The sequence below is a fragment of the Marmota flaviventris genome, chromosome 2 (assembly GCF_047511675.1).
Source record: "Marmota flaviventris isolate mMarFla1 chromosome 2, mMarFla1.hap1, whole genome shotgun sequence".
In the NCBI taxonomy this organism is placed as follows: domain Eukaryota; kingdom Metazoa; phylum Chordata; class Mammalia; order Rodentia; family Sciuridae; genus Marmota; species Marmota flaviventris.
The window spans coordinates 111,413,760-111,426,782 of NC_092499.1; the positions used below are offsets into that span (position 1 = coordinate 111,413,760).

The 13,023-nt window shown below is 53.5% G+C and overlaps 1 protein-coding gene across 1 annotated transcript in view; it reads right to left on the reverse strand.

The window, feature by feature from the left end:
• The window catches only part of Igdcc3 (immunoglobulin superfamily DCC subclass member 3), a 40,217-nt gene that overhangs the window by 1,140 nt on the left and 26,054 nt on the right, over nucleotides 1-13,023 (reverse strand). Inside the window, exons 3-11 of the mRNA XM_027926218.3 lie at nucleotides 5,139-5,283; nucleotides 4,659-4,789; nucleotides 4,144-4,281; nucleotides 2,734-2,892; nucleotides 1,556-1,721; nucleotides 1,065-1,312; nucleotides 707-871; nucleotides 435-626; nucleotides 220-324 (exon numbers count right to left, since the gene is read on the reverse strand). Of these exons, the coding sequence (XP_027782019.2) occupies nucleotides 220-324; nucleotides 435-626; nucleotides 707-871; nucleotides 1,065-1,312; nucleotides 1,556-1,721; nucleotides 2,734-2,892; nucleotides 4,144-4,281; nucleotides 4,659-4,789; nucleotides 5,139-5,283 (1,449 nt within the window). The remainder of the gene's footprint in view (nucleotides 1-219; nucleotides 325-434; nucleotides 627-706; nucleotides 872-1,064; nucleotides 1,313-1,555; nucleotides 1,722-2,733; nucleotides 2,893-4,143; nucleotides 4,282-4,658; nucleotides 4,790-5,138; nucleotides 5,284-13,023) is intronic.

A 13,023-nucleotide genomic window follows, 5' to 3' on the forward strand; every position in this document is an offset into this window, starting at 1 on the left:
GCTTTATTATGCCTGTTTGTACAGGAGAAAACTGTGTTTCAGAGAGGGTAAGTAGTTTGACCAACACCACACAGAATGCCACACAGCAAGCTTCCCACAGGTCTGAGCCTGTGTGCCTACAGGCTTACACCCTCCTACCTGGCCTGCTCCCCCCGCCCCTCAGGCCCTGTCCTCCTTCCTTCAGGCCAATGTAGCTCCACCGCCCGTCCCAGCCCTCACCTGTCCTCTCAGACGCTCCCCTCAAAGACACAAAGCGGACAGTGGCGTTGCTGTCCCCGTGCTGGTTGTAGGCGAGCAGCTTTACCTCGTACACCACCCTGGGGTCTGGGGGTTGGAGGCTGTGAGAAACTGCCCCCCAGCCAGCTCCATCCTGGCAGGGTGCGGGGAGGTGACCCTACCACACCGCCTCCTCCCTGCCCAGCCCCAAGCCTCACCCAGCCGGCTGAGGTTGTAGGAGGACACAGTTCCAGGCAGCAGGATGGGACCCGTAAAGGAGGCCTTGCTGGCAGGGCGGTAGAAGAGCTTGAAGCCACCCTCATGTTGGGCCAGCCGGGGCCAGGGCTCCCACAACAGCTGCAGGGAGGAGCTGCCCAGGACCCGCACGGACAGTGGCGGGGGGGCAGGAGCTAAAGGCAGAGGAGGCCAAGATGTGAGGGCTTCATCAAAACTTTCTGTCTGTGGTTTTGTACTCTACACCCAGTCTCACCTTCACCCAGGGTGCTGGCCAGGGTGGGCATGGAGGCTGAGCTGGCCCCCCTTGGTGTGTAGGCCTTGATGTAGAAGCTGTAGGCTGTAGAGGGCTCAAGGTCGCCCACCAGGTGCTGAAAGGTACTCTTACTGACTGCTTCCTGATACTCCAGTTCTGGAGGGTCTGGGGAGGCAAAGCGCAGGGCGGGGGGGGGTGAGGAACAAGAGGCAACCTTGCCAACACCTGTGAAGTGAGGGCAGTGGGGACGCAGTGGGGGAAGGAGAGGAGGGTGCTCTCCGGGACACTCAGGGTAGAAAGGGATGGGAAACAACGGTGTGGGGGTGCAAAGCTGGTTGTGCCCCCCAGGCCCACCCACCAGCCGCCTTCCTGATGTGCAGGACGTAGCCGATGATCTCCTTGGTGTTGACCATGGGCTCGCTCCAGGACACACGGACCTCAGTGGGCGACACAGAGACAGCCTTGACATTGCGAGGGGGCCCAGGCAGGCCCTCGGCCCACAGCACGGTCAGCCTGGCACTGGCCTGTGACGAGCCAGCACTGTTCTCGGCCACACACTGGTAGATGGCCTCATCTTCAGGACCGATTCCAGAAATGGTCAGTGTGCTGCAAGGAGAGGAGAGCCTCAGGTCCCCTCCTGAGAGGGATGGAGAAACTGGGTCCCTTTAGACAAGCAACTTGTCTGACTGAGGTTTCCCAGGGACGCGAACCTGAGTCTCCGGTCCTAGTGTCGTGCTCTTCCCCAGCGGGACTGCACAGCCTACTAGGCCACTACCCAGGCCCCTTCCCTCTCTTCCCCAGTCCTCTCCCCAACAGTGTGCACATGCGAACACACACACACACACACACCTGTTATTGTTCTTGAGCCTGACATGGCCTCCTGGCCCCAGCACTTGGCCATTCTTCAACCACGTGACATGAGGGGGCGGCTCACCCTGGGCTTGGCAGGTGAACATGGCTGTGGTTCCAGCTGGCCTGGAGATGGACTGGGGATGCTGGACAAACTCCGCCGGGGCTGGGCACAGAGGAGCATTGAGTGGTGAGAGCCAGGTAGAGAGGGGAGAGACAGCTGCCCGTGAAGGGCTGGGGAGGCAGCCGTGGGGCTGAGGTGGGCTGGGACATTCATGGCCCGCTGGAGACTCCCCATGTGGCTAGCAGGACCCCAGCCTCCCTCCCTCCTTCCTCTACCCTGGCAGACCCAAGAGAGGACTCCATTGTAACCACTACTCAAAAGACTGACATTTGTATCCGAAAGCAATCAAGCTGAGCTCCCAGTTCAGGAAATTGTTAAATAAATAAATGTGCTAATAGGTTTGGCTGCACCTCGGAGGCGGTAATGACGGGGAGATGGATGAGCCCTCGGAGCGGCCCCCCAGCCCCACACTCCATTCCGCTCTCCTCCAATCCCAAGCCTCAGGCCTCTATTAACACCCGGGAAATGAAATGCTCCATCACTTTCATCTGGACAGATTAACGGCACATGGAATGCTAAACAAGCGGCATTTAAGTTCCTAATTCCCCCATTTCCCATCCCTTCTGCTCTCAAGGAGGGAACAACCACTCCTGAATGGAGATCCAAGCCCGGGGACAGTGGAGCCCCAGGGCTGGGACGGAGGGCTGACCTGGTCAGCGGCAGGGGCCCTGTGCCCTGGGCGCCCAGGCCGTTCTGCACATGCAGCGGGCGCTGACGAGCACGTGTGAAAATGACAGTCGGGCAGGGAGCCTCAGGCAGGCAGGTGTGAGCGTGTTAGTGCCACACGTGTGAATAAGAACGGCACGTGGGGGGCACGTGAGCGAGGTGGGGGGTGGCCAGCGGGACTCCAGGGAGGAGGGGGGCACGTGGGCTGCGCAACCGAGGGAGTCCCCCAGACTCCCAAGAGCTGCTGCCGGGACCTGGTGAGTGGCAAGGGACAGGGCATAAGTGGGTACAGGGTGACATGGGATGCTGAAGCGTCAGGACTGGGCAGGGGAGGGACAGGAGGAGGGGCAGTGCGGAGGGCCCCCCTTCCGGCGTGGCTGGTCCCTACCTTGTACCACCAGCCGGCCCTGGGCGGTTCTCCTCACCCGGGTGCCCGGCCTATTGGCCGCACAGACGTAGACCCCCGAGTGCTGGACTGTCACGTCTGAGATGATGAGGTTTCCCGTGCCCAGCACCTGGATGCCCTCTACCCCAATGGGGCGGCCATCTGAGAAGGAAGTGGGGGAGGGGAGGCACAGGAACATTCCAGAGGGTCCACCCTTCCATCAGTCTTCTCCAGAGCCCTCATCTTGGCTTGACACCCCCGTCTTCTGCCCCCAGAGGTGGCAGAGAGCAGGCCAGTGCTCTCGCCCACAGCAGGGTCCAGCATCCTGATTCCACAGTAACTGCTGATTCACTGCTAACTTTCAAGTCCCTTTCCCATTTCTCAGTCCATAAAGGAAGGGCTTTGGATTCCATCAACTTTTCCCAACCTCATTTGTCTCTCTTAAAAAAAATTCCACGGTCAAATATCCATTCCACTTCTGGATGGTCAGTTAAAATGACCATTAATATAAAGGCTCTGAGAAGTCCTGCAGTTAAGGAACCTGGTTAACTTTGTTTCCCCAATTTGTTAGGCCACTGAGCATTCTGTCCCTTCTAATCGTGTTTTGGGAAATGCTGGACCAGATGGTTCCGGCAATGCCTACTGGCTCCTGATGGTGAGGCCACTCTTCTCAGCCTCTCCCAGGGACCCAGACCCTCCCCCCACCCCAGGATCAGATTAGCACAGTCAGAACACAAGGAGACAGCTCCCCATTCAGTCCCTGAAGTGGTGAAATCTACTCCATTATCCCGCCTGCTGCCCCCTCCTTCCCTGATCACTCAGCTGCTACAATGTGGCACAGTCTCCTTGTGAATGCGACCCCACCCCACCCCTCCAGAGTTTCCTTCCCCCAGTGACCTCTCTGCTCAGACAATGTGGGCCCATCTGCACCCTTTCATTTCTTCCCTCAGCTGCCTCAGGATTTAGGCTGGGGGGCTAGGGGACCAGGCTAGAGACTGGGAGAGCCCAGAGCCAGGGCTGGATGACTGGCTGAGATTTGGGGGGCTTGGGACTGCACAGCTCAGGGTGCAACAGGGTACAGAGGGCATGGGTGAGTGCAAGAGAAAGGAGACTCTGCGCTGAGGGTTCTGGAGGGCTGAGGCCAGGGCAAAGAGGGGACAGCGCTGGACTGGACGGGGTAACCCAGGGAGCTAAGCCAGCTCTGCACGGGGAGGGAGAATGTAGTGGGCAGGCCTGCGTCCCTGGTCCTGCCAGGAGGGGGAACTCAGCCCCTCCTCAGGTTGCAGGGAGAGGACTGACCCCCACGAGAACAAACAGGAATCAAAGTCCCCCCCAGTGCTGGGCGATGAGACCATGAAACCGCCTCCCAGGGGGCGGGTGGGGGCAGGGTGGAGGCTGTGGGACGAGGCTCACCCAGGCGGCTCCAGGACACAATGGGGCGCGGGTTGCCAGTGGCGACACACTCCAGCACTGCGGTCTGGTGCACCGTCAGGGTGAGGTTCTCAGGCCCCACCAGGATGGTCGGCTCCTTGTAGGCCCCGGAGCCTGAGCCTGGGAGGGAAAGGCCGCACTTTCTCACCTACCCACAGCCTAGGACAAACCCCACCCGGAAACCAGGTCCTGTGGGCAGAGAGATGCCAGGGAACCAGGGCGTCTCGCACATCATTCCCCCAGGCCAGCCCCACAGGACCTTCAGCAATGGGCAAGCCTGGGGATGAGAGGATGGCCCTCCCTGGGAGAATGGAGTCCAGGTGGACCTCCCACCCACCTCCTCCGCCACCCCTCTGGTCCTCCTCTAGCCACCAGCACTCGGCTTTGAGCTTGGGAGTTGCTCAGCTGGCACTGGGTGGCCCTGGCTCCGGAGGCCAGTCGTGGGACTGAGTTAGGAAGCTGGCAAGGGGAAGAACTGGCAGGCCAAGGGCCCTCACCTGACACAGTGAGCCTGGCCCCATGGCTGATCCGAACACTGGCAATGTTCGAAGCCACACAGTGGAAAACGCCACTGTCCTCGGCACGAAGTCCTGTGATCTGCAGTACTCCCTTGGGCAGCAATGTGTACCTGTTGGAGAGACACAGTTGACCACCAGCACAGCTACTGGCACTGTGGGCCACAGGGACATTGAGCATCAGAGACACAGCCCGGGACCAGGTACTGTGCCAACAACACAGTTGTCATCACAGACATGCTGGGACTCTCACAGGCAGGCACCCTCATTCCCAGTATGACAGTCATCACACATAGTCCTCATGAGCATGTCCATGAGCCTAGAATTGGGGCTGTGCAAGCCACATGGACACCAACCCCAACTGCAGTGGCAGAATCACCCTGGGGGGCTGGCAGCAGCTCCCAGAGCCATGGGCAGTCTGGCGTCACTGGCTGGCCTCTGTCCTTGCCACACGAGGCTCACCTCTCATTGTCCGTGTCAATGGGGACTCTGTTCTTCTCCCATGTGATCAGAGGCTTGGGCAACCCATGGATTTGGCACTGGAAGCGTGCCACGCCGCCCTCCTCGCCCACGGTGGCTTGGGGGTGCACGTGGAAGTCAGACATGGCTGGGGGAAGAGAAGACCATGGTAAGGCACACTGCCAAGGCGCAGAGGGAGGAAGGGTGGACATGGATGGGTCAGGGTAGGTGACCACCCATACAGGTGGTGCTTACTCCTATGGGGGCATGGAGGTTTCTGGGGCTGGTGAGACAGGGCAGCAGTGTGGGTGATGTGCCAGCACTTTTCATGGTTGAGACCCCTAAGAGGTGGCACAGGCTGGGCTGGGATGCTTTGAAAAGGTGGGACTAACACACAGATGACAGCTCCAACAAGGAGATGCTGGTCTGTCAGGGGCTTCCTGGAGGCACTGATACCCCAGAACTACACACGAAGACCAGCCAGAGAGAGCACTGACCCCAAGCCTGCTCCCCACCTCTTCAGCTGCTTTTGGATTTATTTTCATAAACTCCCCCTGTGCGGTGCAAGCCCTGAATATCATTTTTCAGAATTGGAAACCGAGGCCCAGAGAGGAGACCGATTAGTCCAATGTTGCCCAGCAGAGACACAGCAAAGTCGTCAGATCCCAGTTATGGGGACCAGAAGGGTATTTTGTTCTTCCTCATCCTCCTTCACCTCCAGTTCTTCTGCAGTTTCTCCACATGCCCCAAGGGGGTGGTGTATCCATCCAAGGTGACAAATCTCTCAGAAGACTGTCAAACCTACCAATCTACATTACAATGTGTCATAAATATTCAGAGCCCCCCACACCTTTGGGGGAATCTGAACTCACTGCTTAAACCGGGGTCTGCAGAGGCCAGGGCAGAGGAGCTTTAGGGCAGAGGAGCTGAAGTGCAACCACCTGGCTCCCCAGTTTCAGGCTGGGTAAGTGTCCCTGCTGCCCCCCAACCCCACCCATGCCCAAGTCCCTCCCAGTAGAGCCTGGGGAAGGGTGCCTCCCACACGGGTTCCCAGCTTCAGAGCCAGGGCTGTGGTTTCATTAAAATCCACTTTGCCTCAAGTGCGGAAGGCGGTGCACCATCTGTCCAGGCAGCAGCCCCGCCCCTCAGCACTCCATCAACTGGGACAGTCGCTCCCCTCTCAGGAGGAGCCCTCCCCCACAGCAGCAGGGACACTGGAGCCTGTTCCCTTGCTGGCCCTTGGCTCTCTGGTGTGGCAGCCCTCCCCGTGGCCCCCATGCCCTCCTGTCTCAGGTCCCCTCAGTCCACGGGCCTGGTCTAGACTCCAGGGCAGCCTGAAAGGCCAAGCCTTTGTGCCCTTCCATCCAGAGTCTCTGGGGGCTGGCTCCTTTATGGCGCATTCTCCATCTCATTTGCATGTGATTCATTAAATATAAACATGCATAAAAATCCCCCGCCCTGCCTCCTCCTCTTTGAGGGCCTCCTGGGAGTACGGCTGATGGGTGTGGGCGCCCCTTTGTACGCGTGTGGGGCTGTGCAGAAGAGTGGCTGTGTCTTCATGGGTGTGGTTTGAGTGTCCCCATCTGGATGGGGATGGGGGTTTGAATCTGTCAGCTCCTGCGGCTGCTGTGATTCTGACACTGTATACGTAATTTAGCGTGTGTTTCCATGTGGTGTAGCTCTTACAGACAGGACCCTGAGACCACGGGGGTTTCGGGTTGCTGGACAAGCAGTCCAGCAGCTACCCCGTCAGGCTTGGTGAGAGGATCCCCAGGAGCATGGAAGTCAGCCAGTCTTCTCTCAGGCCAGAAGCCTGCAGGTCAGTCCAGGGGCTTGAGGGAGGAGCTGAGGTGCTGTAGAGGCCTCCCCGCACCCCAAGTGCAGGGATGGACGCAGGCCTGGGGGGTAGGCAGAACCAACACCCAGGTTCCTGGGTCTGCAGTCTGTGCCCTCTGGGCCCTGCCCATTAGGGAGCCAGGGAGTGGCCTGCCCCCTCCTCACTGCAGCTGGAGAGGAGCTCACAGCACCCCCCCACACATACACCTGGGGCGGGAGCTAATGGCTCTGTGCTGACTACAGATGCCTCCTCATTAAGGAACCAGAATCCTTTTGTGCCTCTGGCCTCCACTCTGGGCTCCCTGGAGGCACCCACAGCTAGGAGCTGGCCTGAGGAAAGTCACATGGAAAGTACTGCTGTTCTTCAGGGTGCTGGGGTGGAGAAGTCTGGCCTCTACTGACCAGCCCACAGTCTTAGTCCCTTCCCTGCCCGCCACCCCCCTCCCCCCCCTCCCGGGGACTAAACTACAGCTATAGCAGACAATGGCAGGGGCTGGATGTGATGCTGGGGAGGTCTAGGTGGGAGCCAGTCTGATATCCCTCACACTGGGTCCCCTGGAATCCCTGGGATGCAGCTGAGCCTCTCCCTGCCCACACTCCCCTTCCATCAGAGCAGCTCCTTGCTGTCCCTCCATCAGCTTTACTGAGTGGCACTTCTGCCTAACACTTAATTTGAAGGGAAGTTTTGCCTTTAAAAGCCCTCGAAAACCACTCAGAAGCAAATCCCTTCATTCTACAAAGGGAAACTGAGTCCTGGGCCCTCTGCTGGGGTGTCCCTTAGTTATCACTTCCCAGCAGGTTTTTCTCTCTCCAGAGCAGGTAACAGCAGGGCAGACTACCAACTGAACTGGCCTCTTCTGGCTGGTTGGAGAGAAGGTACTGAGGCCTAGGGATGTTCCTCAGCCCCACCTCTGGGAGTCCACCTGGCTTCACAGGTGTCCTGGTCACCCAACCTCCCTTTTCTTTCCCCTCTTTAAATCCTTACCCTTCCTCTGGTCAGCCCTGCATATCCCTTAGGTGCCCCTGGGCTTGCTGGGAGGCCAGGGCATGCAGCATGAACAAAGGGATAGACACAGAGCCTTTCTGGGACCTTCTAGCTCTGCTTCCACCCTTCTTCACGAGTGGGCTGTGTCCGCGGCCACATGTTCTGGGCACTACTACTCATCTTAACTGGAGGCTTGGAATTTTCCTGGGTCATAAGCAATAGTATTTTTTCTTTGCAAAGTGAGGGGAGAAAGGATCCACAGCTACTCAGGCCTGCTGCAGTCTCAGGGTGGAGCACGTTCTGTTCACAAATCTGTTCTTGCTCCAGCAGCATTAGGGTCCTCATGGTCTCTCTCAGGGAGACCCTGGACAGACATGGGAGGCTGGACAGACTGAGGGTTGGATCTCTGCGCACCCAGTGTGGACGAATGACTGTCAGTGACATCAGTGGTGTAGACATGTGGTGGTGCTGTGACTTTGACTGTGGACATTTTATGCTTTTTCTGCTGGCACTTGCTGGCCTGGTGGGGACAGTGCTGGGTCCCTCACTTCAAACTGGATGAAGGTAGTAATGGACAGTGGCTGGGAGTCCTACCAGAGTGGAGGGCCTGAGATACCATAGGGAAAAGAAAGAAGAAAGCACCTTTGTCCCCAGGCAATCTGGGGAGGACTCTCCCAGCCCCTGCCATGGGTACAGCCAGGCTGTGAGAGAGACAGAGGGCAGAGAGTGAGAACAGTAATCCTTGGGTTGAGAGGGAGCAGAAACCGGCAGGAAACGGTTCCCGGACACCCCTATAAATCACCCCGAGGGGAGAGGTCTCTTGAGAGCCTGATCCAGGGCCACTCAGGGAGGGGAGGGGGCACTTTCCTCCTGGTCCAGGACCTCTGGCAAGGCCAGGCCTGGATCTGATTAGACAGGCTCCAGGGGGAGGCAGGGGGCAGTGCAGGGTCGAGGCAGAGTGCTGGGAAGGAAATGTAGGCCCTCCACCCCTTGGTTACAGTCGACTCCTGTCCAGTGTGTGAGGCTAGAAAGAGCTGCAGGCATGTTTGCATGGAGCATTCCAACAGCCTTTGCCAAAACTAGCAGCACTGGCAAAGTGGCACTGACTGCCTTCTTCTCATACAGCCATTCCAGAGGGCTGACTGTGTACCAGAGTCCTCTGAAGGTCCCTGAGGCCAGTCTCCTCCTAGTACCCACCCTACCACCAAGACATGCAGCCTTCTGAAAACCCACTTCCTGCTCAGGCAGCTCCAGACACGTGCCTGGATCCCATACACCTCTACCCATGGCCCCCAACTGTTCCCTCTAGAACCACATTTTCCAATAAGTTATTCTTCAGGATTCATGAAGGATTGGTTCCAGGGCCCTCTGCACAAAGCAAAATCTGTGGATGCCCAAGCCCCTTATATAAAATGGTGTAGTATTTGCATATAACCTACATGCATCCTATAGTACCCTTTAAACCATACTTTAAACCATCTCTAGATTACCTGTAGTTACTAATACAATATAAATGCTATGAAAATAGTTGTAATACTATATTGTTTAGGGAATAATGCCAAGGAAAAAAGTCCATACATGTTCAGTACAGACGCTTTTTTTTTTTTTTTTTTTTTTTGCAATGCTAAGGCTTGAATCCAGAGCCTTGCACATGGCAGACAAGTACTATCACAGAGCTCTATTTCTAGGCCTGCCTATTTATTTATTTATTTATTTATTTATTTAGAGACAGAGTGTTGCTGAGTTGTACAGACTGGCCTCAAACTTGTAATCCTCCTGCCTTGACCTCCGAAGTGGCTGGGATTATAGAGGTTTACCACCAAGTCCAGCTGCAATTTTTTTTCAGTGCTGGGAATTGAACCTAAGGCCTTATACATGCTAGGCAAGAGCTCTACCACTGAGTTACAACCCCAGCCCATTGAATCTGAGGATTCAGAACCTGCATATATGGAGAGCTCACTATCTAGTAGCCAGCAATGAAGCACTTGATGTGGCCAGTGCAAATAGAGAAGGGCTTTAAGTATAAAATACACACTAGAATTTGAAGCAAAAAACAAAAACAAAAAACAGACACTAATATTTATGGAAATGTAAAACAAAACGTATAGTGGACACCATCTCAAACCCATTAGAATGGATACCATAAGAATGTAGAAAATAAGCCCAGCATGGTGGCACACACCTATAATCCCACCAAATCAGTAGGCTGAGGAGGAGGATCACAAGCCAGCCTCAGCAATTTAGCAAGACCCTAAGCAACTTAGTGAGACCCTGTCTCAAAATAAAAAATAAAAAGGGCTGGGCTCAGTGGTTAAGTGCCCCTGGGTTTAATCCCCAGTACTAAAAGAGAGAGAGAGAGAATGTAGAAAATAAGCTGGGTTCTGGACACACACCTGTAGTCCCAGCCACTCAGAATCTCAGGGGTTCAAGGTCAGCCTGGGCAACATAGAAAGATTCCATCTCAAAACAAAATGGAAATAGAAAATAAGTGGAAAAACTGAGGAGGATATGGAAACCCTGGATCCTTTATGCATTGTTGGTAGGAATGTAAATTGATATAGCTTCTATGGAAGACAGTGTGGCAGTTCCTCAATACATTAGACCTCAGGGCTGGGGTGCAGCTCAGTGACAGAGCAGGCTTAGCATGCACGAGGGCTCAGGTTCAACAGCCAACACCAAAAACAAACAAGTAAATAGTAGAATTACCATATGATCCAGAGATACTTTTGGACATATATACAAAATAATTTAAAGCAGGGACTCAGAAAGATATCTGATAAAGTTCATAGCATTATTCACAATAGCTAAAAGATAGAGCAACCATGTCTATTGACAGATGAATGGATAAGCAAAAAGGTCTATGCACAAAATAGAATATTATTCAGTCTTAAGAAAAGGAGGAAATCCAGACACATGCTACAATATAGATGAAACCTGAGGAAGACCTAATGCACTCTGAGATAAGCCAGTCATAAAAAGACAAACTCTAAGTCGCGCACAGTTATAATCCCAGCAACTCAGGAGGCCGAGGCAGGATCATAAATTCTAGGCCATCCTGTGCAACTTAGTGAGACCCTGCCTCAAAATAAATAGAAAGGGCTGGGGATAGAGCTCAGTGATTGAGCTGCCCCTGGGTTCAATTCTTAGTATCACAAAAAAATGAAAAAGACAAATTCTACTTTTATGAAGTATAAGTAGAATTTATTAGTTGTTGGTGGACAAATTCATAAACAGAAAGTAAAATAGTGGTTGCCAGGGACTGGGAGAAGGGGGAAATAGGAATTATTAATATTGTTTAACAGGCAATATTATCTATTATTGTTGCTTAACGGAAACAAAGAGTTTTACTTTGGAAAGAGTTCTGGAGATGTGATGGTTGTGCGACAATATGAACATACTTAATGCCACTGAAATGAACACTTAAAAATGGTTATGAAACTGGATGAGGTAGCACACATTTGTAATTCCAGCTACTCAAGAGGCTGAGACATGAAGTTTGTGTTTGAGACCAGCCCAGGCAATTTAGGGTTGGGGGAGGGCCAGGATTGTGGCTCAGTGGTAGAGTTCTTTTTTTTTTTTTTAAGATTTATTCACCTTTTTTTTTTAAGAGAGAGAGAATTTTAATATTTATTTATTTATTTACTTAGGTGGACACAACATCTTTATTTGTATGTGGTGCTGAGGATCGAACCCAGGCTGCATGCATGCCAGGCGAGCATGCTACCGCCTGAGCCACATCCCCAGCCCCCCCCCTTTTATTTTATTTTTTTTAAGAGAGAAGGAGGGAGAGAGACAGAGAGAATTTTAATATTTATTTTTTAGTTTTCAGCGGATACAACATCTTTGTTTGTATGTGGTGCTGAGGATTGAACCCGGGCCGCACGCAGGCCAGGCGAGCACGCTACCGCTTGAGCCACATCCCCAGCCCCCAGTGGTAGAGTGCTTGCCTACCATACATAAGGCACTGGATTCGATTCCCGGCACCACATAAAAATAAACAAATAATAAAGTTATTGTGTCCATCTACAAGTAAAAAATATATATATTTAAAAATAGGGCTGGGGGCCTGGGGTTGTGGCTCAGTGGTAGAGTGCTTGCCTAGCATGTGTGGGTTCGATTCTCAGCACCATATAAAAATAAATAAAGATCCAACAACAACTAATAAAATATTTTTAAAAATATTTTTAAAAAATAGGGCTGGGGATGTGGCCCAGTGGTTGAGTCCCCTGAGTTTAATCCCAGGAACCCAAAAAAAAGGTTATGAATTATTTTTCAATAATTTAAAAAAATTGATGACAAGCTGAAATAATACTCTGGATTTCCAGGCCCAAGGGAAGGTCTCAAAGCCCCGCTGCCTTTTCTCCTGCTCTTTCTCCCTGGCTGTCCCAACAGCGAGGACGGCTCCTTTCCAGCTTCATCAGTAGCCTAGTTATGCCCCTGTCTGCTTCCTCCCAATTTGCCATGTCGATGCAGAGACCCAGGACAAGACACACACTTTATGGTATGCTAGGGCTGTCACCAACAGGGCAGAGGTCTCACACAGGAAGATGTCTGCTCCTCATAGGGAAATGCTTGCCAGAAGCTTTTTGCAGAGATAACAGATAACAGCAAAGACCCTGGCTTCATACCAAACCAAGTTCAAATCTTTTTTATTTTTTTTTGTACTAGGGATTGATCCCAGGGGCGCTTAACCACTGGGCCACATCCCCACCCCTTTTTTGTATTTTATTTAGAGATAGGGTCTCACCAAATTGCTGAGGCTGGCTCTGAACTCATGATCCTCCTGCCTCAGCCTCCCGAGCTGCTGGGATTATGGGTGTGCACCACTGTACCTGACCGGAGTTCAAATCTGAACACACTATGATGAGCTGTGTGAACTTGGGCAATTAAAATAATCTCTCACTTAATAGCTTTCATCACTATAGTTGGTGCACATGGGGATCCGATCAGAGAGATTTTTGAAGTGCTTAGCACAATCCTTGGCAAAGAGTAAATACTTGCCATCCATCTTTGAGGAAAGATGGTAAAATATGGAGTTAACAGGGACCTGAGAAGGGGCTGAGGGTA